The 27,329-nt window shown below is 30.9% G+C and overlaps 2 protein-coding genes across 2 annotated transcripts; one reads left to right on the top strand and one right to left on the bottom strand.

The window, feature by feature from the left end:
* Positions 1-1,312: 1,312 nt before the first annotated feature.
* Positions 1,313-7,386, bottom strand: LOC143064756 (uncharacterized). Its single transcript, XM_076237828.1, has 3 exons — positions 6,553-7,386; positions 1,946-2,040; positions 1,313-1,585 (listed from the first exon to the last, which is right to left on the bottom strand). Exons 1-3 carry the CDS (start codon positions 7,021-7,023, stop codon positions 1,369-1,371), a joined length of 783 nt encoding a protein of 260 aa, XP_076093943.1. The 5' UTR covers positions 7,024-7,386; the 3' UTR covers positions 1,313-1,368.
* Positions 7,387-17,094: 9,708 nt separating this feature from the next.
* Positions 17,095-27,019, top strand: LOC143064755 (uncharacterized). Its single transcript, XM_076237827.1, has 6 exons — positions 17,095-17,258; positions 20,519-20,550; positions 21,126-21,230; positions 22,138-22,363; positions 22,836-22,917; positions 26,395-27,019. Exons 1-6 carry the CDS (start codon positions 17,196-17,198, stop codon positions 26,595-26,597), a joined length of 711 nt encoding a protein of 236 aa, XP_076093942.1. The 5' UTR covers positions 17,095-17,195; the 3' UTR covers positions 26,598-27,019.
* The last annotated feature ends 310 nt before the right edge of the window (positions 27,020-27,329 follow it).

Below are 27,329 nucleotides of genomic sequence, written 5' to 3'. Positions count from 1 at the left end.
AAATGAGAAGTTTAGATAGCTATAAAACGTTTTTTTAATTTACCATTATATATCCATTAGAAATAGCCTGTACCAAGTCAGCAATATGAAAGTTGTTATCCGTTCGTTTGAGCTTTTGATTTTGCCGTTTACTTAAGAACTTTCCTTTTTTTGTAATTTACCTCTTGTTTCACATGTCAATGTGACGGAGTGTTTTTGAAATAAAAGCATATTGTATATTGTGAATTTTCCTCGGAGTTCGGTATTTTTGTTGTTTTACTTTTTACATAAGAAAAAACGAGAAGATAGTCCAATGCTTGATTGATTGATTGATTGATTGATTGATTGATTGATTGATAAGTGCATACTTTACGTTAAGTAACATTTGGTCAATTATTGCATTTACTCGTAAGTAACGTAAATTATGTAGAAGTAAATAAGAATCAGTTATAGGTATATTCGGTGTTTAAATTACGTCCTTCAATATAACAAGCATGCTGATGACTTAAAAGTATTGTTCTGGTGATCTCTGATGAGTTAAGCCTTTTTCAACTGATTAGTGTTGCTTATTACTGGTTCCTTAACAAAATTTGACGTAGAGATTGTCATATTATACAGAATGTCATCATTGTATACAGCAAAGGGATCTATTTGCAAGCCCGTCTGCCCCATTTTATGTTTTATTAATTGCTTTGGACCCACCAAATTTATGTGATATTTTCATTTTATTTTATTTGCTTTCCCATCGATATTTTTTTTTTTTGTTTTTTTTTTTTTTGTGGCAGGATTCGGTTTTTTTTCTTTCTTTCTAGAAACTGGTCCTGTGTCTTTTATTTCGTTAAGTGATAGACTGTGCGGAAGTTTGTCTTGTATTGTATCACCATTTTCTACATTTGAAAATGCCTGTACCAAGTCAGGAATATGTTGTCCATTCGTTTGATGTGTTTTATCATTTGATTCTGTCATTTGAATAGGGACTTTCCGTTTTGAATTTTCCTCCGAGTTCAGTATTTTTACTTTTCACACTATGTGTTACTCATATAACCATATGTCTTACTATAAGTGACATATGTTTTTGCCATACGTTCTTCTTATTTGAAACAAATTAATATGTTTTTATTCATGTTCTTATGAGACAGCAAAAATATAGGGAAAAGCTTTTTTTTAAATGGATAACACTCATGGAAGATGCAAACTTCCATTAAGGAATTGCCTCAAATCTACCTGATATAAAATACATTATATAAACGTATATAATTTAAGAAACGATCATGAGCTGCTTTTGTGTATGCATAATATATATATATATATATATTGGATTCTGTACAATGTATCATTTTGATTTTTTTTTTGTCTAAATAGTTTACATGAATTGAAATCCAGTCCTTTTCACACTATGATCTGTTTATACTGACAAGATTTTCTAAATTCATCCCATGATATTTTGCCATCACCATCAAAATCTGTCTTTTTTATAATGTCTTTCAATAAAAAATCTGTCCATCGAATCTTACTTCCGTCAAGTGTTTTTTCGAGCTCGTCCTTTGTTATGTATCCATCTTTATTGGCGTCAAACTTCCGGAACATTTCCAAAAGTTCTGCATCACTGTAAAAAGAAATTGGAATATATATAGAATAAGATTTTGGACATGTTTAAATGAGACAGTTCAATAGTATCACAGTTCAAAAACGACATACGTTTTTCAGTAAAAGATGGTTTATGTGCCATGTATACATGAATGGTGAATTGTAAAAACAATATGCTACTTAAGGTAACATGTCTAGCGACTGTGCCAACATCAGAAACTTGACTGGTATATTTCGAAAAAAGAGCTCCATTATATAGTGTATCTGTTCGAAATTCATTCATGTTAAAATTTTGTATAGTCAAGCAACAGCGTAAACGTTTAGAGGGTTATTAAAAACATATCTTAATATATATATTAAAAGTCAAGAAGATACTTGCCTTATTGTTCTTGGGTCTCTTTTGGTCATTTCAGACATAAATTCATAGATTGTTACTTTTGCGTCAAAATTTGTGTTTACATCAACAAACATTTGCTGAAATGAGAAAAAAGAAAAAAGATAACAAAATTTATTTCATATAAGAAAAATACAATTCAAGAGCTGATTTCGTTATGGATCATTTCAATGCTGATAAAAGAAGAAGAGAGCGGGGGATACCAAAACAGACATTCAAACGCATAAGTCGATGACAAACTGAGTGACAACTCCATGGCAAATAATGAAAACACATCATAGAAAACCAAAGACTAATTTTCACTAACCATTCCAATAGCCAGGGTCCAAACTGAGGATGATATGAAAACGACTTCGGAAATTTTAAAAAGAAAAGACAACTACTCTGTCAACGTATAATTGTCCCGCCTAACAGAAGTTCCACAGTCGTTCTATGTCAGCCATCCGTAATATTGATATCAATCATGGTTTCACAAACTTCATCAACTCTTAACAGAAAAACAACAGTTTAAAATATGTGATCTGGCTTATCAATGCCACACACGGTAACAACCACAAGCCAAAATAATTGCATAATGGCATTGCTAGTTGACGAGGATTTATATTGAAAAAGCCAATTATTTTTTTCCCATTTATTCATGCGAATGCCAAAACATAACTATATATATGGCATGCAGGATTCACGTTTATTTATCCATCCTAGTTTGCGTTCTAAACTACTGTAGCGCAGTTTAATTTTAATTTACATAAATCTTTATAAACAGCCATAATTGTAATCAAATTAATAATAAGTGCCGTTCGCGAGCTATATGTATCTTTTATTAAATGTTCGGTCTATAGAATAAAAGCCCTGAAAAAATCATAAACCCAAGTGACACAAGTAAATGAGAGTTGTCTTTCTTTTCATACAAATCGAGCATAATTATGATGATCGCGATACTTATTATTACAATAGTATTTAAAGTTAAAGTTAATGCTTATTGTATCAAATTGAATGACAATTAACACCGAGTATACCTATAACGGATTCTATATACTCCCGTGTGTAACTTCGATTTCAATTACCACTGATCGTTTGAGAAAGAATCTGCAAATCATTTAGTGGTTTATTTCCTCGGGGAACCTTTCTCATTGTAGTGCAGATTTGGACAACATGACAAAACCTGATTAATTTTAAATGAATAGTATACACCAAGCAATATATTCATGCCGTTAGATGTAAATCGATCTTAATTCAAAAAATTATCAAATAGCAGCTTAGAAAATAATAACGAAATCAACCAGAAAAGGCGGTAGATACCAATGGAACAATCAAACGTCATATTACTAGAGAAAAATCCTGAACTTTTCCACGTCAATTTCAATTATATCATATCAAAACCTGCTTCAATTGTACACAAGTCAGCTGCATTAATATAAAAAAAATAATAGAAACAATAAAAATTAAATATTCTGAACATTTTTTGTGTATTTCAATCAATATCCCTTTTCAATCTAATAACTGTATTAAAAGTCGTGTGAATATTGCTATTTTAAAATGTGTGAGTGTTATATCTGTTGAGACTGTTACACTTCATATATATATATATAAATACGCCTTTAAATAATACTTAAAATAAATTTTAAACTCAAAGTCTGTCATAAACAAGAAATAATTCAAGTACAAAATCAACACTGTTGTATGTATGTCAAATTTACGATTAAGTATACTGCTAATAAATTTGCTGACATTGCAAAAAGTAATTATACTTTGAAAATTATGTTTTAATTTTTGTGTGGTCAAATAAGTTCTTTCCTCAGTATGACTGACAATAAAATATTTTTATCATGCAATTTAGTTACGAACAACCATAAACGCATATATTATAAATTTGAAAAATATGAGATACATGTCAATGGGTAGCAGTTCAACGACAGAAAAAAATGCAAGATATGTTTTCGTCAACTCTCAACAGAAAAACAACTGTTTTAAATGTGTGATTTGACTTTTCAATATCACACACGGTATCGACCGTTAGCCAAAATAATTTCATATTGGCGTTTCGGTTTGACGAGGATGTTATATTGAAAAAGCCAATTAAAGTTCTTTTTTTCATTTATTCATGCAAATGCAAAAACATATTGAAACTATGGCGTGTAGGAATGACGTTTATTCATCCTATACTGGTTTGCGTTATAAACTACTATATACATCTTTATTCTGACAAACGTTCGTCAATACAAGGGTATACAGAAGTTACATGTAATAATCACAGTTATAAATTAGAGAAAACATGATATGTACACTATTAACAACTACTGTAGCAAAGTTAAATTTTAATTTGCATAAAGGAATGTTGTACATCTTTGTAAACATTGGTACTTGTAATCAAACGAAAAATTAGTGCCGTCCGTGAGGTGAATGTATCGATATGAAATGTGTAATCTATAAAACCCCATAATATTGATGTCTGGGGAAAAAAATCATACGATATGTCTAGAAACGAAGCACTACAGCTTCCATCAATAACAAAAAAATAAAACATTCCGCTATGATATATCCAATAGTAACTGTTTACGGTTAACACAAAATATTATATGCTAAATTGTGTCTCAAAAAAAAAGGTGCCAAAAAGTTTATCGTAGGTAAACAAAGTGGTTTTACAAATAAGTATGCGCACAGATACTCAAAAACTGTTAAATAATGATATTGGACTTTCTAAATAATCGGGCGACCACTAGAATGTAATGATTTAAAAGTCTTGTAAATATTCAATATAATAGATACTACGATAATAAGAACTTAGAAACAAGATGAAAGAATAAAATCAATTACATGACACATGTTAATGTGTCTTATCTCAAATTGATGTCGTGGGTCCTTTATTAACCGCCAGTCAAATATTTTTATTTTAATATGGTCATCCCTGGACTTCTTCCATCAGGCAGAAAAACTCGTGCTAAAATGGGACGTTGGGTTGGCTGTGATGGATGTGTAAATTTTCGGAAGCTGAGTCCGTTCTGAACGAGGAAGCACTATATGCGCCTTATATAACCCACTGGAGTAACTCTTTGATGGGTCAGTAAGTATAAACCGTTGCATTAGGCAAAACGCTAGCCATAATTAAACATACATTAGTATGTACCCTCCTTGATTAATGGCATTCGATATGCACACCATTAATTCGCCCATAGCAGTCGATCGTATATGTCTGTATCCAACGTATCCTCATATATAAGTGGATGTCGAGATGCACAACCTTCATTTTCGCCCGATCGATCTCGTTTGCAGAACCCACGTACAAGATTTGTTGTTGATTTGTTCTCGTCCGGAATATGCATAAAATATTTGTCACTGATAAAGAAAACTTCTGAATTGAATAATCTTTTTCTTTGTTGTCAATGGTATGCAACTGTACATTTACTCTTCTGATTAGTAGTATTTTGACCTTGGTGTAAAATGTTGACATTTTTACACACTTGTATGGTTGAAACATCTTTGCATTATTGATATTTCGTAAAACATGGCTTATATATATATATATGTCAATAGTAATACGGTTTTGAATTGTATCAGCATAATGTTTTTGTTACTTGTTTTCTTTAACATTAATGTAACAAATGTGTCTGAATAGAAAAATACTACCAAACAATGGCAAATTGTATTGAAATGTAGTTTCTTTATAAGCTTCGTAGGTAAATGGTTAATATTTTGAAGAGTAATTATAGAATTAAGCGAACAATAAGTTATAAATATATATTAGTCAAAAACATAGTCTTACATAGAAGTTTAAACCCCGCATTCCATGAACGCATTTGTCGTTTTGAAAATAAAGAGAATTTATGATACAAAAGTGTCACAAACAGTTGAACATAATAAAACACATATCGATGTACCACCTCCAAAACAAGTAGACTATATAAATTTTGAATGCACCAAAACAACAAAATGCAATATCTCAACTCACGAAAATTTGAGTTTAGGTCTGTGTTTGGTGTAAATTTAAAGAAATATATCAACAACCAAAATGAAAAGTCAAGTCACTATTGTACCTCCAAACCTCCAATTAGAAAAGGCATCACTACTGTATGATAGGTTCCACATTTGACTATGTGGGAAATATGCATGGGTTCAACGGGGTGGGGGGATATTTTCGATAGAGACAAAAGCATATTACGAATATTTACAAGATATTGACGAGCTAATTTATAAAGGACTGGTACAAAAGCATGTTGTATTTTATAAACAAACCTTGGTTTCTCTCTTTGCTAGAAACACCAGAAGGATACACTGAGTATTCACAAAATAAATGCATTGGCGCTAATGTAACAAACGTATATCGCAAGGGTGAAAATTCAAATTCCCGAAAAGGTCAAGATTTAATAAGATGAGATCTACAAATACAACCTCAACCCCCTGCCTGTATCAAGTCCAGAACCTCATCTATGGTCTGCCTACGTATTAAGTATCGTGCATTGAAGTTACATTGAGATAATATAATATATTTACATGCATGGCTTATGTTTTCTTTTGATGATTGCAATCTTTTGGAGAGTTTGGCATTACTAGCAGATACTTGTAAGGGAAGAAAAGAAAGATTTTTATATACTTACAGCACAATGTCTGTCCGTTCCAGAATAACCCAACTTTCTCACAGCTGGAACAAACTTTTGAATCGTTAAATATCCAACTTTTTCTGTATCGGCAGCTTTAAAAAATTTGATAAGTAATTTTTTGTATTCATCAGACACATTTTTATAACTTTTCATTAATTGTTCTTCTACTTCTTTTGTAATGCCTTTAGGTTCTTTTGTAATGCCTTTAGGTTTTTCATCGGATTTTTGTTCCATATTTTTTGCAGGTTGTTTTTCTTCCATATTTTTTGCAGGTTTTTTTCCTTCAATAGTCTTTTTTGAACCTTCTGTATTTGTGTCTGCCTTCGGAGTGGTCTCTTCGTCCAGTTTTATAACCTCGCTTTTCGTGGCCTGATCAGCCTTTTTAAGACCCTTCGGATTGTCTCCTACGTCTTTGGTCGTCATGATTCGACTTCCTCCAATAGATAACTGAAATGTAAATCTCTGCATTTTTGTCGGTCATTCGACTTTTATACCCGAGACATCAATCAATTTCCATAATAGCCAAACAAACAAAATTGAAGTTTTATTAGATTGTAAAATATCTCTGTTGTTATTTTACGACTTCTTCAAGTTCTCCCACGTATATAATAACTGTCCGGTCCACCCTAAGAATTTTCAATTTTTTTATTTCACAAATCAATCTCAAGTCTCATAAACTCTGAGTGATAACAATACTCCACTAATATAAACCAACATGTTTGAACGGACACATTTGGTATGATATTCATCCCTACACACAACGCCTGAGTGTCATAAGACTGTAAGCTTACACGTTTAACTCCATTGAAAACCAGATAAATCTTCAGTTAGTAAAGAAGAATCAATATGATATTGTTTCCGTATTAAAATCCAAGATCAATTAATCAAAAGCAATTAAAAGGTAAGAAATTCCGACCAGGTATTTCTCAGGTACAAAGTATATGTTTACCTTACGTGCCTGCTTTTGAAATGTATTTAAATGATTGATTTTAGTTTGTCAAGGATATTACATATTTATTTAAAATAATTAGTTTTTTTTTTATAAAACATGCACTGTGGCATGACTGGTCCTGATTGACTTCATTACCATTAGTTTATTTGACCCTGAAATGACAAATGAAGGTGATAAAGTGGGGACACGTTACGTTTTTTAATTTCATCGAATTTGGACACATGAGTGGTTTTGATAAGTAAAATTTTATCAGATTATATATTAGGTAATAAGTGTTATTTCTTTTCATAATTCCAAAGTTTTATTATGCAATTCTGTCACAAATCTGTCACTGTTTTGACGACATATGACTATTGACATTTATCCACGGTTAGGGGAAAGTTGTGCGCTCCAAAACATGTTTAATCCTTGTACATGTCCTAAGTCAGAAGCATGTAATTCAGTTGTTTTCGTTGTCTTTGGTTGCTGTCTGTCTTTTTGTTTTTCTCTTTTTATGTTTTTGAGCATAAAATAGGCCGTTAATTTTCTGTTCAGAATTGTTTCACATTTTGTCATGCCAGATCCATGTTTTAACTTACTATATGATATGGGTATTAGTAAGCGATAGAATTAAGAAATTAAATATATATGAGAATAGTTATCATAATATGTTTTCAGAAAAAAAAAGGATTCCTATACTCGTTTTCTTGAAAAAATCTTGCAAATGAATTGCCTTTCTGTCTCAAATTTGAATATCTAATTGAAGATCTACCATTGTTACAATTTTTTTCTGATTTTCAACAATCCGAGATGATAGAAGACCCGTACGTAATACCCTAAAGTGATTTATGTAACATAAAAAAACAACTGAAGATCATTACCTTGAATTGATTACGCATCTGTATTCATAAGAGCTAATGATATCAAATATAATTTCAAATTATATTTTTGAAGTTATAAAATGATGCGTAACTATAATCGTCTGTACTTGCACCTGCATGTAAGATCTTTATCTTTATCTTTTCATTTGAGGATTGCAATTCTATAAAGCAATTGAATAAAAGATTAACTTACTGCTGATACAACGTGTTAATTTAAAACTCTATACATTTCAAATTAAATGCAATTTTATAGAATTGAATAGTCTAAGAATATATATTTTCAATCCAAAAAATTATTAAATGCAAAAAGGGTTCTTCCAATTCACTTATATGCTTTATCAAACCAATAGCAATACAATAACAATTCATTTTTAAATAAGTGCACAATGAGACTTATCATACACACGCTATCGATGGAGACCGTATGTTGACTTCCTGGCCATGCGGTCATAAAACTTTCGAGTCAGTTTTTTGTTCGCATACTCCAAAATCAACCAATCAAAATGCTGGATTTCATGTTTCGAGCATGAATGTTGTGCTCCGGGAACCTAGCAAAGTTTTATGACTTCAACCCCAGATATCTTTTGCATGTTTTATTTTGATTTTTCGGTTTGATATCGTTGATATCGTTGACGTAATAGATATAAGAAGATGTGGTATTAGTGCCAAATCAAACAACTCGATCTCCATCCAAGTCACAATTTGTAAAAGTAAACCAACATAAGTCAAAGTACGGTCTTCAACATGTAGACTTGGCTCACACCGAGCAACAAGCTATAAAGGGCCCAAACATGACTAGTATAAAATCATTCGAACAGAAAAATCAACGGTCTAATCTATATAAAAAAAAAAACGCGAAACACTAATTAACCACATCAACAAACGACAAGCACTGAACATCAAGGACAGGTGGTGCATATAAATGCAGCGGGTTTCATTGTTTTAATAGGTACCAACCCTCACCCTGAAACAATAGTGTAACATCACAACATAGAAAGACACACTATAAAATATCAATAGAAATGGCTTAACATTATCAAAAGACATATAAACATAAGTGAACGTACACTGAACGAATAAATTTGGTCTATGATACAATGTGAGATGCTAAACGATATCAGAAAGACAACCATGAACTTGGACAATATGCCGCCAAATAAAATAATGTACACAGGTAAATGAAAACAATTTTGTTGTAAGGTATACAGTAATGGAAAACGGAAGTATTTTATTGTCATAGTTCAGAAGTAAATAAGTATAGTCATACCAAACAAAAACCGGGTATATATTTGAATAAACGTCTTCAACAAAGTCATTATGTACGTCTTTTTAAATGTATAAGAAGCTTGAAAGGATGCAGGAGTGGATTCCGTAAAATTGAAAATGGGGTTCCAACCCCCGGCACACCTGAAACGTTCACAATATTAGAAAAAAAATATATATACGAAAATTCAACCCCTCTTCCACACACATCCATCCCACCAATATGCATGTGGCGTTATTTATTGAGGTATTAAAGTGCGCATGTCTGAAAAAGTTTTAATGACATGGAAATTGGGTATTGTAAAAGTACATCATCGTCACCAGACACCGATTTAAATCTCCATATGTTATAAACTTCTTAAACAAGCCATGAAGAATTGTTTCATCTTTTAATTCTTTATAATTGACGACTTGAGAAGAAAGAACTGTACTTTTTTTAAACAAAAAAAAGTTGATTTAACCCGTTATTATGTTAAAGATATTTCTAATATAGTTGTAAATATCTTTTAAAACCAAATAAATTCTCAAGTGTTTATGATTATTGAAGATATAATTGACCGTTTACCATACGATAGGTGATTGCACTGGCCTTGGCATCATAGACGATTTCAACACCTAGCATTTAATCACCATCAATTTATATATACACAATTTATACAAAAAAATCAACTCCACCTTAAATTATTGTAAATTACATGACAGGTGCATTCTTTTTTTTCTCCCAAAAATTATTGTTCAACCTTGGAATCGTTAGACACGATTGATATTCAAATGTTTTCGTTTATTCTTATGAATTGGAATGCTTACATTCATTTCATTTGAACTTTGGCGGATAGTGGTATATCATTGAAAATACTACCACATCTCCTTATTTTTGTTTTATATACTATGGATTAATCAAGCACCAGTATAAGTAACCTTTTAAGATACTTTGCATTTGGAGTGTTATACTTCATAATTTATAATAATAATGTAATGCTGTTAACATTGCTGTATTGCGATTTAGCCCCAGGATTTCAAGTTTATCGTAGTGTTTAATTACGTGCACTTGGTACCGATAAAGCTATCGTTCATATTCGTACAACAATGCAATACTAGATAAGCTTTAAGATATAACTGTTCTGCAAAATGAAGGTTCTTGTTGTCTTATTTGTTTACATTGTGTCATGTCATTGTAAACCATTCGTCAAAGCTGACAAGAAATATCAAGTTGGAAAAGGAGAGGAGCGTGTTTCAAGATTTAAGTCTTTACACATATTAGATACCCTGCTTGGTGTAAAAGAGACAAGAACTGGAAAAAGAAAAGTGCCTTTCAACGGAGAATACAAACAGAATGCCGAAATAATGGACTCAAGTGGCAAAAATCTAAATGTACCAAAATCTAACGACACTTTGCAGTATAAACGATCAAATGGTGTTGTCGGAAAAGACAAGCCGGGAATTAAACAGATTCGTGTGATAGGTGTTAACAATACTCTAACAGAAAAAGACAAAGATGTAACCAATTCTAAACTAGATAAGATATTGAACATGATGTCAGATAATTGGGATGTTGTGTCCTGGGAGAGATCCATGCTGACAGAGATTGCACAGACAATGTCGTACCTGTTTAATGAGCTTAGAGGACAGGAAAAACGAATCAAACGGCTCAATAGAAACGTCAAAAATAGTCTGAAATTTTTGTTAGATGGAAAGGATATCGGTCAAATAATGAAAAAAAGAAAGATAGATAGGAACTAACTGATATAAAGGTAAGTTGTCTTATAAAGCATGACTATCGTAAGTACTTACTACATCCTTTGATACACAATCAATAAAATTGTCTGAAGATTTTTATATTGGTGTTAATAGAATCTTAATAGTTTTAAAAATGTCAGAAAATGGTATCATCCCTCAATGTGAAAATCCTATATTTGTAACAAAAGTTTTAGCAAACATATATGATAATTGTATCCTTGTTGTAAATGTTTTTTTTTTTTGTAATGAACATATACAAATTACATACCAATGTTAAGGTATATAAAACACAGAGGTTGATTAAAGGGTGGATGCACATGAGCCCCGCCCCCTTTATGGAGCTACATATATGATGAGTCCGTAGACTTTTACAAGTCTCAGTCTAAACGTTGGCTAATTATGTCCCCGTCAAAGTACTGGCTCTGCATCTGAAACACGCATTCAAATCTGATCAGCGAAATGCAATATTTTCCCTAGTTCTCGGATTCCATATGATAGATAAAAAGTGTAAATCGTCGTTTTACTTTTACAAAAACAAATATGAGTCTGACATTTATCAGTCAACAACACCATTTCCTGCTTTGACTTCAAAAAAGAACAAACCCTATGGTGCTCTCAGGTACAAGGAAGTAAACGCCTTTGGTCTGCAAAAGTTCAAAGATTTGCCATAAATACCAGTATCCATAGACTACAAGCGATATACAACTCCGAGGTTGACAGACGCATGTGAAAAATATTACAGCCGTATTGACGTTTTGTACAGAAGTTGGTTGAAATAAGAGAGAGAAAAAAACGATGTCGAGTACCGTAACCTTTGCTAAACCGAACTCCGTGCGTAACTTCAGTACGTTATACCGCGGGTATGCCAAATGCAATTCTTATTGTAATATTAAATGGAGATATTAGTTTCTTCTGTGAGTTTCATATTTTCAGCTATGACACTAGTACATCCCTTTCTTTTCTTTTAACCTATTTTTTTTATATCTTTTCAGGTTATCATGATGCTAAAAACAAAGACTCCGTGTTATATGACAGTTGTGGTGACACTTGGTAAAGGAACAATGATGTATCAATTATATCATCTGATACTTTGTCATATTTTGTACATAATAATGACTTTGTAAATATGTTAGAGTGAACTCGGCGTTTACAAAATACATTTATTTAAACTGAAGCTTTGTGTATTTTTAGTCTTTTTAAGATTTAATTCTGTCATCAAGATATCGTTATGCTTTTAAATGTACAAAATGTATGTCGTATGTTGATGTCTCACTGGCGTATAAATCTACATCTTTTATTCTTAACAAAACCAGCAATAAGATTTACAGAATTCAATGAAATAATTATGAATGCCAGTAGACTAGCCAGTGTGGAGATCAATGAGTTACTTGAGCCTTTCTGAGATCTTACCCAGTTTCTTTTTGGAGGGTTCGTGTCGTTCAATCTTAAAGCTTTCTCGATTGTCGCTCGTCTTCTTTTTTTTCTTTTTTGCAATGTTTCTATCGTTTATCTAAGACTTATGAACACTGATTTTGTCTTCTTTCTTTACTTATAAGCTCACCTTGCCCACCTGAAACCAAAGCATTTAGATCATTTAGAGCAAATCAAACAGGGTTAAATTGTTTATTAGGTCAAGATCTATCTGCCCTTAAACTTTCAGGCAAAGCAGGCAATCCGTTGTTGGGTTGCTACCCCTGAATTTGTAATTTTAAGAAATTTTTGCAGTTTTTTGTTATTATCTACAAATTTATTATAGATACAGATAAACTGTAAACAGCAATAATGTATAGCAAAGTAAGATTTACAAATAAGTCCACATTACCAAAAATGTCAGTTGACCCGTTAAGGAGTTATTGCCCTTTATAGTAAATTTTTAACAGTTTTTCGAAAAATTCTATAATCTTTTACAAAAATCTTCTCCTCAGAAACAACTGAGACAAATTTAACCAAACTTAGTTACAATCCTTATTATGGTATTTAGTTTTAAGAAATGTGTCCTATGAACCTGCCCTCTAACCAAAATGGCTGACATGGCTGAAAATAGTACATAGGGGTAAAATGCAGTTTTTGGATCATATCTCTGAAACCAAAGCATTTAGATCAAATCAAAGTTCTTTGCAGTTTTTTGATATTATCTACAATATTATCAAAGAATAGAGATAAAGATAGAGATGAACTGCAAACAGCAATAATGTACATCAAAAAAAGATCTACAAATAATTCAACATGAACAAAATCGTCAGGAGTTATTTCCCTTTATAGTCAATATTTAACAATTTTTCGTAAATTTTGTAAATTTTTACAAAATATTTACCTTTGGAACTGTTGGGCCAAGTTCATTATTGATAGAGATAATTGTGAGCAGCAAGAATGTTCAGTAAAGTAAGATCTACAAACTCTTCACCATCACCAAAACACAATATTATTATGAATTCATGTGTGTCCTTTGTCTAATATGCACATGGACCAAGGTGAGCGACACAGGCTCTTTAGAGCCTCTAGTTTATCATGTACCATGCAGATTTACAGTCTAATCTATCTCGTCAATCTTTAAGTTTTGTTGGGTGTTTTTCTTGGAGTAACAGGTTTTGTTGTCCCCGTGACGTATACCCGACTTCATCTGTTACTCTGAAAACACAGAAAACACTAAATGGTCCGGAGGACAGGATTGTTACTACTCAACAAATATTGAGAAATAAAAATCAAGGTGTGTATGTCCTCAACGTGTTGTCCTCCTCACCAAACCGTGTTCACACTCTTTACTTTAACCTGATACTAAAAAACGGCGTGAATTATTCATTCAATTAAAAACACACTGATAAACCTTATTGTTATATTATTCCAGTATAACTCTTTATGATAAAATCTGATCCGTATTGACAAAATTTAATCTGTACAAACCAATACAATCTATCGACACTAATCATGTCCACTTCCATTTTTACATTGAAGTATTATTTAAAAATAACGCTTATGTTTCAAAAATAAACAACGATTTTCATCTGATATTTTTTTTTTTTTTTTAGTTTAACATTTAATACAATTTTAGTTATAATTTGTATTTTGAAATAAAAAACAAATCAAAAGTTGTGTACTAAGAGGGACAACTCCATCTTTAAAAATGCAAATTTGCATGTTTTACCGAACTTACATGGTCGAAAGTTGGTGAAAACTTAATAGATGACCCATTTTTTCAGATAGCAAAAAGTCAGCTTTCGAAATTTTGTTTATCTGATGAAAACAAATTAATAAATGGAACAGGCGACAAGCGATATTAGATTTTTTTTATTCAAAATTCTTACGAAACAAATCATATTGGTAAATGAGAAATAGATTGATATTCTGTGATTTGTATTTCAGAATGATTATTAGATACATGTAGCAAGATCACTTAGAACGGGGATTTAAAATCAACTGGCCTTTCGTGTTGTATCTTTTGGATGAGCAACATAATAACTAAGATTATTCCATATTGATAGAATTTTAGTAGCGTTTTCTATATGACTTGGATTTTGAATGACCGGTGAACATGGTGAAATAGGTCCGAAAAAGGGTCTTTCATGTTTGATTTTTGACATTTACTTGATATTGTTTCAAAAACTTTAGGAACTAGTCTTGAGGTGGAAAGTGAGAATTATGATCAGGCGATGATGACAATATAAAAAGAAGAACTGAAGTAAATGACCCTTTATATTACAGTATCTGATTATTAATTATGAAACCATTTAATAAAGGAGCTAGGTTAAAGGGGTTCATTTCTGCACTTTTACTTTTTACTTTTTAATGTGTAAGTCATTTTTGTCGAGCCTGCAACTTTTGTTGCAGAAAGCTCGACATAGGGATAGTGATCCGGCGGCGGCGGCGGCGGCGGTGTTAGCTAACTTCTTAAAAGCTTTATATTTTAGAAGGTGGAAGACCTATAGATGCCTCATGTTACGAAGTTTCCGTCAGTCACATGTCCAATGTCCTTGACCTCATTTTCATGGTTCAGTGACCACTTGAAAAAAAAGTTCAGATTTTTTGTAATGTTGAATTCTCTCTTATTATAAGTAATAGGATAACTATATTTGATATGTGCGTACCTTGCAAGGTCCTCATGTCTGTCAGACAGTTTTCACTTGACCTCGACCTCATTTCATGGAACAGTGAACAAGGTTAAGTTTTGGTGGTCAAGTCCGTATCTCAGATACTATAAGCAATAGGGCTTGTATATTCAGTGTATGGAAGGACTGTAAGGTGTACATGTCCAACTGGCAGGTGTCATCTGACCTTGACCTCATTTTCATGGTTCAGTGGTTATAGTTAAATTTTTGTGTTTTGGTCTGTTTTTTTCATACTATATGCAATAGGTCTACTGTATTTGTTGTATGGAATGATTGTAAGGTGTACATGTCTAGCGGGCAGATGTCATGTGACCTTGACCTTATTTTCATGGTTCAGTGGTTATAGTTAAATTTTTGTGTTTTGGTCTGTTTTTTTCATACTATATGCAATAGGTCTACTATATTTGTTGTATGGAATGATTGTAAGGTGTACATTTCTAGCGGGCAGATTTCATGTGACCTTGACCTCATTTTCATGGTTCAATGGTCAAAGTTAAGTTTTTGAGTTTTGGTCTATTTATCTAATACTATATGCCATAGGTCAACTATATTTTGTGTATGGAAATATTTTATGATCTTTATGTTAGTAGCGCAGGTTTCTTTTGACCATGACCTCATTTTCACGGTTCATTGCACAGTGTTAATTTTTTGTGTTTTGGTCTATTTTTCTTAAACTATAAGTAATAGGTCAACTATATATGTTGTATAGAAGCATTGTTAGCTGTACATGTCTGCCTGGCATGATTCATCTGACCTTGACCTCATTTTCATGGTTCATTGGTCTGTGTTTAGTTATCTTGGTTAATGTTAAGTTTATGAGACAGTTGTAATAAAGCTTTATACTTAGGACTATCAACATAATATCAATGATTAGTATAGAAGGCGAGACATTTCAGCGTGTGCACTCTTGTTGTTCGTTATGATCAAGATCATCAAGGCGATTCTTTCTATTTTAACATCCCATATATCTAGTCCTATAACATATGACTTCGCATTCTTATTAAATTTTTTGCGTTTTTATATTGATATTTTCATTTTTATTATTTTTTTTTAATGTGGCACATTGATAGTAAAAAAAACTTTGCATAATATTTTTTAATTTAATCTGCACATTTTTCCCATTCTCTGTTTTGTCGGTTTACCCCTTCATTTCTATTTTATATATTACAAAAAAAGGCTTAAAACCCCTCTCCCCACCCCCCCCCCCCTTCCCCCCCCCCCCTCCTTTTACGTAAAACATACATGTATAACAACAAACTTTAAATTCACATTGTATGTGCCAATCTTAAAAGATTTATGAGAGACTGTATAACCAATATTATATTATTTAAAAAAAAACAATAAAATATTGTACATATTATATATATTATATATTTGCTTATGAATACCATTAAAATACAGCATAATCAATTATATAAAAAACCATTCCTTCTGATTAAAATACTATAGCAGGTTCTGGCGACACTGTCAAAAACTTTATCATTATTGAATAAAAAAAAATAAACAGATAAAGGTGAACAATTAGTTAAATAACACCTAGACGTCACAGCGATTATTGCTTACAAATATAAGCCCATGGGGCAAAAAATAACAAAGGGAAATAATTTAATCAGAAATTAGACTAGACCGGAAGTGGAAAATCCATTTTGTTTGTGTTATTGAATAACATTTATGTCTTTACTTTAGAAGGTTTAACATGTCCAAACGATAAACAAAAGTAACAATATGTTTCCTTTAAGGAACTCAATTGTATCTGTTGTGATTTTCATAACAAATAATGTTGTTCAGGTAAATATATACTACAACAGTACAAATTATGAAAAGGTTTCTCTCGACTGTTTCGTAACTGTCAAACTGTTTATTTACAAGTGACAGTATACTGTTTTGTAAACAAGTCAGGACATCTCATACAAATAGAACATGTACAGGTTTTATAATAAACCATTTTGGCTATTACCGTAGTGAAAAATGTCTTGATTTAAAATTTTCTTATTATTTGCTGCAGAAGACCGTACTAATTACATTTTACATGATTTGTAACTAGTACTATGTTAGTCCAATACACCTTATTGCTATTTGGAAATCAGTCCTGCTTGACCAGAAAATCTGTCCCGCTTGAACTTTACTTGAGATCTTGGAACAATCACTTTTCCATTTTGGCGTCAGATGTTTTCTATTTATATGATGTCAACATTTTACAGGAACTTTTGTGATTTCCAGTAATGGGGACAAATAGCGATAATGATTATGATTACAGTTTTCAAGCCCTTAGGTATATCTGGCTAGGGATCACCAATCACTTGTACAGGTAGATCAACACACCTGACAGGGCAACTCTTTATCAAGATAGACAACTGATTGCATTATTTAATTATGTGTTCAGCAAATGCAAATGATAAATTAGATTAGAAAAATGCTATAATTTTATAAACAAGATGGGATTTCAAATTTTCCTGTTTACCACGATTCTGTATGAAATGTCTGCGAAGAACACATGTACTGTCATTTGGTCGTAAGGACAAGAATCTAAGATTGCATGCATGTACATGTTGAATCCGGGTCTGTTCGCACCCAATCATGTTCGCACCCATTCATGTTCACAGTTCACGCCCTTTCACTTTCGCACCCTACAAGTTTGTGCCCAGTTTTCAGTGGTATTGTGCTATAGAATTTTTTTTTTTTGTTATTCATTTTGTAATCAAGTTTTGGTAAATGTATTGCTATCTACAAATATATTTATTTGATGTGTTAAACATGTTAAATACTGCTCTACATAAATATTTTTTGTTCATTGTTTCTAAATAAAGTGAGATTCTGACAACGTTTTTTATGTGTTGATAAAATCTTAATCATGTTTTGTTATTGCATTGCTATAAAGATTTTTTTTACAACAAATCAAAGGAGCCAAGCTGTTAAAAACAATTATCTTTCATGTTTTTGATTTAAAATCTTCAAATTAATCTCATACCAAGCTGAATATATATGCAGTATTTACAAGTTTCAAGTTTTCAAGTTTTTATTAAATCAGGAAAATCAATACAAGTATAATGATGTCTTCCCCCACATTAACATGATATTACATCACATAAATAAATATATATTATGTATGACAAAATATCAAATCAAGGTTAAATGAATAAAATTACAAAGATTCAAAGCATAATTGTATGTAATGGCATATATTTTTTGTGTCATCAATATTTTGTGGGTTAAGTAAACTAATAATGGTTTCCATAACTTTTTCAGGGCACAGATCTTGTGAATTAAAATTTAGTTTATTAAATAGTTGTTTTCTATAATTTTCAAATTTTTTGCAATAAATAAGGAAATGTTTTTCATCTTCTATTTGATTGCAGTTAGAGCATATTCTGTTTTCTCTCTTAATTTTTGGTCTGAAATATCTACCCTTTTCAATCAAAAGAGGGTGGGAACTAATTCTTAATTTTGTAAGATTTCTTGTTATATTAGGAGAACATTTATAAGATAGATAATTTTGCAATTTAAATTCTTCTGAATAAATATTGGCATAGAAATGTAATTTATTGTCTTGTTCAATTGAACGTAATTTTTCTAGATTATGCAAAGTGTTATTAGAATGTTGGTTATTAATATTTTCCTTTAAGTTCTTTAAATTGAGATTATTGTCTGTTAAATTATATTTTTCAATAGAGTTAGAGATAAATTTGTGCCAAGATCTGTGTCCATCAGTATATAATGAATGATCTAATTTATATGTTTCACTAAGCAATCTGTCAGATGGAAGCTGTTTAAGTCGATCATAATATTTAAGGGCTAGGGTTAGTATATGATTCAAAGTAGGTTGTCTTCCTAATTCACACTTTACTGCCATATTTGAACTTCTCTTGTGAACTCCTAAAATATTTTTACAAAATTTATTATGAATTTTTTCAAAAGGTAATTTATCAATATTTGAGTCTTTTATTGTAGTCACTAATCCATATTTCAGATCCATAAGTACTTATGGGTTTTATAAGAGTATCAAAAAGTTTTAATTTTAGTTTATGATCTATAGTATTGAATCCAAATGTCTTAGAATGCAGAGAAAAAAGTGCCTTTAGGCTTTGTTTGTATAAGTGTTCTGCAGCATGTTTAAAATTTCCATTTAAGTAAATGATAATACCCAGATATTTATATTTCTCAACAATTTCAATTTCTTTGTTATCATAAAAAAATTTGAATTTTTTAAAATCTTTTTTACCTTTACTGAAGATCATAATTTTTGTTTTATTTAAATTGACATTTAGCTTCCATCTATCACAGTATGTTTTTAGAGAATTTAAACAGGATTGAAGACCTTCTTTGCTTTCAGATAGTAACAGTAAATCGTCAGCATATAATAAGCAATTCATTCTAGTGTCTATAAGCTGCACCGGAAAACATGATTCTTGGGGAAAAATTGAATCAATGTCATTGACATATATATTAAATAAGAGGGGGCTTAAGCCATCACCTTGTCGCACACCTTTTCCTAATTTAGATGGCTCAGTACATCAAAGCAAGTTAAATCAACAATCATGATTTTTAAACAATCAACAATATTACCAAATTTATCTGTTATAAATTATACCAATTAGCAGTAATCATACATAATTAACATTTTATAATTAATCATCAAATTAATAAAAAAAAATCTATATTACAATTCTTGAAATTTTATACAAGAAAAAAGAATTATTTGGTATACAATCAATAATAATTCAACTAAAATTCAAATAAAAATTGGGCGCGAACGGACTTCGGGGGCGAACATGTGAGGTGCCAACGTGTAGGGTGCAAAAGTGTATTGGGCGCGAACGGACCTGATACCGTACATGTCATGTACATAATTAATGCACCTCAAAATACCTTTTTCATTTGTTGTATATATATACATGTACACTAGACTTTTGGTTCTTTTATTTTCACATTGTGACTTGGATGGAGAGTTGTCTCATTGGCACTCATACCACATCTTCTTATTTATACAAATAGAATATAGTCCTCTCAGTTATGTATTGCAATATATAATTGCATTGTATATATTACAGGTTGTTGCAGAAACTTGTTCCAATGGGATAATGTAAGTAAATGTACAATATATATAATTTTACAGTAGCACATTTCATACTTCTGTTAGCAGAATTTTGAATTTGATCTATGCTCCTTTGATATTGTGGAAACTTATGTTTGACCTATAAACAATCTAAGCAAAAAAAAAAAAAAGAAGAGCTTTCTAATATTCTTTAGTCAAGTGAAGCGACTTTATATTGCAAGGCATTGTCTAGGGTTTGAGCACTGTACATAATTTATGGTGTCATATATCAGTTTGTATATTTTTTTTAAATATTGGACATCACAATGATATTTTTTTAATCCATATGAAGTAAATGTATACTTCAAATACTATTAATGCTTGTACAACAAATTTGATTTCTTTCTGCTTTACGTTGCAGTTGGGCATTTCAAATGCTAGATTTCAGGATCATTGTTGTGTTATTTCATATTAGTTTGTCTTGGAAATGATTTGCTCATATTATTTGATAAATATGATTATAAATTGGATAAGTACTAAGTACTATATCAGGAGAAGTTGAGTATGCATGAGTCAACAAACCAACAAAAAACACCTGGAAAATCATGAAGTTTTCATTTCAGATGTAACAGTCCTTACACCTGTTGTCATGGTAATTGCTGCCACGACAACGATGATGATTATATCTATGGTTATAGAATGTCCTTTTGGAATCTTTGGTATTTCTGGTAAGTTTGACTATTTAGTAGAATTTCTTCAGATTAAACTTAAGAGTAACAGGATATAAAGTCTTAACTAAAGGATAACTAGATACATATTCTAAACTACATGTAAAAGATAGAAGTGTACACAGTCCTAAATAAAGGATAACAGGGTACATATATTCTCTACTTGATAGGTAGAGGTAGAGTCTTTATTTAAGGATAACAAGGCACAATGTCTTAATGTATGGAATCAAAATTTGTATAATATTACAGACATTAGAAAAATGGCACAATTCTACTACATGTATTTACTGCCATGATTATGATTATTAGAGTATCAAAAATTTAAACTTTGTACTTAAATCAATGAAACACAGGAGTGCCTGTACTTCAAAGAAAATTGAAAATAAAAATAAAAAAAATGTATGTATGCTTTAACACCAAAAAGGCGGATATTATCAGCAGATGTTTAGATACTTGTATATTACACATACTTTGTTAATCAAACCTTTCAATAACTGTTGCAAATAATCTCATAGGATGACCAACTATTTGCTGAAAAAAAATTGATCATCAATTTTGACAGATTTTAAGGGTCATTATAAAGTAAGTGTGAAATTACTTCTTCAGACTATTGAAATCATTACAGTTATTGATACTGCAATATATGTTTGAATTTTTTCATGGTCTGCAACTATATTGGTACAAAAATGTGCTTTTCTTGTAACAGATTAACTTCAGTATCTGTCTTTAAAGACAGAATAGAAACTCTTTATTTATTTGTAATACAAATTATTTATAGTTCTGTTACAAGTTATTCATATTTTTAAAGACTAAAGTGAACTATAATACAACACTGTCCACATATTATTTTTTATATATTTAACATGCAGTGACACTATTGTAAAATTAAATGAAATGTATTTTGCAGGTTTATAATTTTGTTTGTTTTGATGTCATGTTTCGGAGGTTGTGGATATTACAAACAGCGTCAGAGGATTATTCGTAGGAGGACTGGTTCCCCAACGCGTAGTAACAGACGATCCAGAACAATCATACTCACTAACACAGGGGAGACAAACCCTACATCTTATGCATATTCAGGGCCTGGTGCTGAGCCTTATAGCAATGTTTACCAACCACCTCCTTATTCTGAGGTATTTTAGTCAGTTTCGATAAACTAGATGTTTTAGAGTCTGAAGATAAAATTATTCTTATATCAGATACAGCAATGGCAAATTTGTCTCATTGGAAAAATTACAATTTTGTGGTTGATTATTTTCAGTCAATTTTAATATTCCAGAATGTACTTAGATTCTTAATCAGGAAATAATACAAACAATTGAGAACATGAATTTCTATGTGTACATTTTCAATATCAATATGAGTTAATCACCTATTTGGAGAACATAATGATATATTTTGGTATCAGTTTTAATTTTCTCTATTTGCTTGGAATAATATTGTTATGCATGGACACACTTTTGAAATGCATTTGTATATCTGTCACTTTTACTCAGCTTACATAAAATATTAGAAATATAATAAATTAAAATAGTAGATTTTTATAAACAAAGGATAGATTGTTAATTTGTAGATCTAATTAACTTAGGCTTAACTATTTTTAAGGTAATGTTGCACCCAGGACTTTATCCTACCAATAAAGAAAATCTTCCTCCTTATCCTGGAGATTCAAGTCAGAGTAGAACAGGTTAGTTAAACTGATACAAGTATAACAAGATACGAATAAAACAGGATATAATCATAACTAGATACAAGTATAAACAAGATGCATGTATAACAAGATACACATATAACACAATACAAGCATAAAAAGATACACATATAACACCATACAAGCATAACAAGATACACCTATAACAAGATAAATGTATAACAAGATACAAGTATAACAAGATACATGTATAACACGATACAAGGGTAACAAGATAAATACATAACAAGATACAAGTATAACAAGATACAAATAAAACAGGATACAATCATAACAAGATACAAGTATAAACAAGATACATGTATAACAAGATACACATATTGTCGCTATTATGCAAAAACTTCGTATCTCAATTTTTTGAGGAAATCTTTTTATCGATTATTTAGGATTAAATATGTATGTTCCACTGTATGCGAAAATATCTGATCTTCTAACCAATCATTAATCCAAATTCTGACATATGACGAAAAAGTGTAGTCGGATTGGTGAGACATTTTGTTGTGCTAAAATATCTTATCTCAAAAGAAAAACACTTTGCACGGCAGCTGACATTATAACAGGTACAGTTTTATCAATTTTAGGTTCTCAAAGCTAACATATTAGCTTAAAAATAATGAAAAGCTTTGAAAATACAATATAGGTGCAGAAATTTTTGCCCATCTTGGTAATTGATTGGTTAGAAGATCAGATCTTTTTGCATACAGTGGAATATACATATTTAATTCTAAATAATCGATAAAAAGATTTCAATTTTTACTGCCTGGTGTTTAATTGTCAAAACCTTAGATACGAGGTTTTGCATAACAGCGACAATATAACACCATACAAGCATAACAAGATACACCTATAACAAAATAAATGTATAACAAGATACAAGTATAACAAGATACATGTATAACAAGATACATGTATAACACGATACAAGCGTAACACAATACAAGTGTAACAAGATACATATATAACAGGATACAAGCATAACAAAATACATGTATAACAAGATACAAGTATAACAAGATACAAGCATAACAAGACACAAGCGTAACAAGATACATGTATAAAAAGATACAAGCATAACAAGACACAAGTAAGCATAACAAGATACAAGTATAACAAGACACAAGTAAGCATAACAAGATACAAGTAAGCATAACAAGATACAAGTAAGCATAACAAGATACAAGTATAACAAGACACAAGTAAGCATAACAAGACAAAAGTAAGCATAACAAGACACAAGCATAACAAGATACAAGTAAGCATAACAAGACACAAGTAAGCATAACAAGATACAAGTATAACAAGACACAAGTAAGCATAACAAGATACAAGTAAGCATAACAAGATACAAGTAAGCATAACAAGACACAAGCATAACAAGATACAAGTATAACAAGACACAAGCATAACAAGATACAAGTAAGCATAACAAGATACAAGTATAACAAGACACAAGTAAGCATAACAAGATACAAGTAAGCATAACAAGATACAAGTAAGCATAACAAGACACAAGTAAGCATAACAAGATACAAGTTAGCATAACAAGATACAAGTATAACAAGACACAAGTAAGCATAACAAGACACAAGTAAGCATAACAAGACACAAGCATAACAAGATACAAGTAAGCATAACAAGACACAAGTAAGCATAACAAGATACAAGTTAGCATAACAAGATACAAGTATAACAAGACACAAGTAAGCATAACAAGACACAAGCATAACAAGATACAAGTAAGTATAACAAGACACAAGCATAACAAGATACAAGTAAGCATAACAAGATACAAGTATAACAAGACACAAGTAGGCATAACAAGACACAAGTTAGCATAACAAGACACAAGTAAGTATAACAAGACACAAGCATAACAAGACACAAGTAAGCATAACAAGATACAAGTATAACAAGACACAAGTAAGCATAACAAGATACAAGTAAGCATAACAAGATACAATTATAACAAGACACAAGTAAGCATAACAAGATACAAGCATAACAAGATACAAGTAAGCATAACAAGATACAAGCATAACAAGATACAAGTAAGCATAACAAGATACAAGTATAACAAGACACAAGTAAGCATAACAAGATACAAGTATAACAAGACACAAGTAAGCATAACAAGACACAAGTAAGCATAACAAGATACAAGTATAACAAGACACAAGTATAACAAGACACAAGTAAGCATAACAAGATACAAGTATAACAAGATACAAGTATAACAAGATACAAGTAAGCATAACAAGACACAAGTAAGCATAACAAGATACAAGTATAACAAGACACAAGTATAACAAGACACAAGTAAGCATAACAAGACACAAGTAAGCATAACAAGATACAAGTAAGCATAACAAGACACAAGTATAACAAGACACAAGTAAGCATAACAAGACACAAGCATAACAAGACACAAGTAAGCATAACAAGACACAAGTAAGCATAACAAGACACAAGTATAACAAGACACAAGTAAGCATAACAAGACACAAGCATAACAAGACACAAGTAAGCATAACAAGACACAAGCATAACAAGATACAAGTAAGCATAACAAGACACAAGTAAGCATAACAAGATACAAGTATAACAAGACACAAGTAAGCATAACAAGATACAAGTATAACAAGACACAAGTAAGCATAACAAGACACAAGCATAACAAGATACAAGTAAGCATAACAAGATACAAGTAAGCATAACAAGACACAAGTAAGCATAACAAGATACAATTATAACAAGACACAAGTAAGCATAACAAGATACAAGTAAGCATAACAAGATACAAGCATAACAAGACACAAGTAAGCATAACAAGATACAAGTATAACACGACACAAGTAAGCATAACAAGATACAAGCATAACAAGATACAAGTAAGCATAACAAGATACAAGCATAACAAGACACAAGTAAGCATAACAAGATACAATTATAACAATAAACAAGCATAACAAGATACAAGTATAACAAGATACAAGTATAACAAGATACAATCATAACAAGATACAAGCATAACAAGATACAAGCATAACAAGATACAAGCATAATAAGATACAAGCAGAACAAGATACCTGTAACAAGGATACCATTGTTACAAGATGCTAGTATTACAAGATATAATGCCTGATAAATTACAACTGGTAAACTTAGATAATTTATAAACAAAAGACTAATCCCCAAAAAAAGATGAACATAAATATCAAAAAGGCATATGTTTCCCACATTAACAATTGAGACTCTTTAAGAGCTTATTGTTTTCTAGATTTCTTATAGGAAAGAATAATTTAGAATTTAGAAGTGGCATGAGCTACATTAAATGTGGATATATATATATATGTGTGTAAGTGGTGTAAACAGCACTATTTTAAATATGTCTGTAAAAGCTAACTATATATTAAAACAGAACAAAGCAATTAAGTTTGTTATTATATATTGTAGCTGCAGATACAGTGCCTATTAATACAGATACAGTTCCAATTCAGCCACCACCATACACTGAGATAGCCAATCAAAATACAAATCTGAACCAACCAACCTATCAGAACACTACACCTCAAGCACCTCATCAAAATTCTGCACCTTTACAGCAACAGACAACCAATCAGCAAACACCTCAGGAGACCAATCAGAATGTAGCTTAATGAACTCAGAAACAGTATTGTACTGCAATGTTAATGGAATATACTGGTCTCATTTGTCTCTTGTGTTTTCACAAAGAAATCCACTTTTTATGCATTTCCAGATGTTCCATTCAAATATTTTTTCCCAAATTTTATGTTTTTTATGATATGAACCTGAAGTAAATTTCTATAAGTTCATACTTATGACATTAGAAGCCAGCTGATGCCTACCTCTGGGGCAGAATTTTCTTGCTGCGTTGACGTATTGGTAGCTTTGAGCTGTTCTGTGTTCATTTGTCTGGTTTTTGTTTCTTTGAAACATTTTCAATTCTATTTGGAGAAATATAATGAAATTTCTCTAGATAACTTATAGAATATTAAATTATTCTAATTTAAGGTATATAGACTTAAAATATTAAAATTTGAATCAACTGGTAAAATAATTTTAAAAAAAAGTGTTAAATTTAAAAGAACAAAGATGAAAATTAATTTAACTTCTTTGATTTATAATTGAAGGTGTTAGTCTTTTTGATATAAAAAGGTAAAATAAATTGTTGACATTAAGTTTTTGTATTTATTTCCTATGTTTAATACTTGAATGGATTATGTAATCTTAAATAGTGTATTATGAATAAGACAATCATTTACTGTTTGTAGGTTAAATAATATATTGCTATCTACTTCTCAACCAACCCTATTTTAGCAGCCAACTTGAAAACAAGTTATTACCTTTGTAAAACTATTAAAATCATA

Source organism: Mytilus galloprovincialis, chromosome 2 (genome assembly GCF_965363235.1).
Source record: "Mytilus galloprovincialis chromosome 2, xbMytGall1.hap1.1, whole genome shotgun sequence".
Classification (NCBI taxonomy): Eukaryota; Metazoa; Mollusca; class Bivalvia; order Mytilida; family Mytilidae; genus Mytilus; species Mytilus galloprovincialis.
Note: the sequence above shows the minus strand (reverse complement) of the source record. Positions and strands in the feature narration are given on the sequence as shown.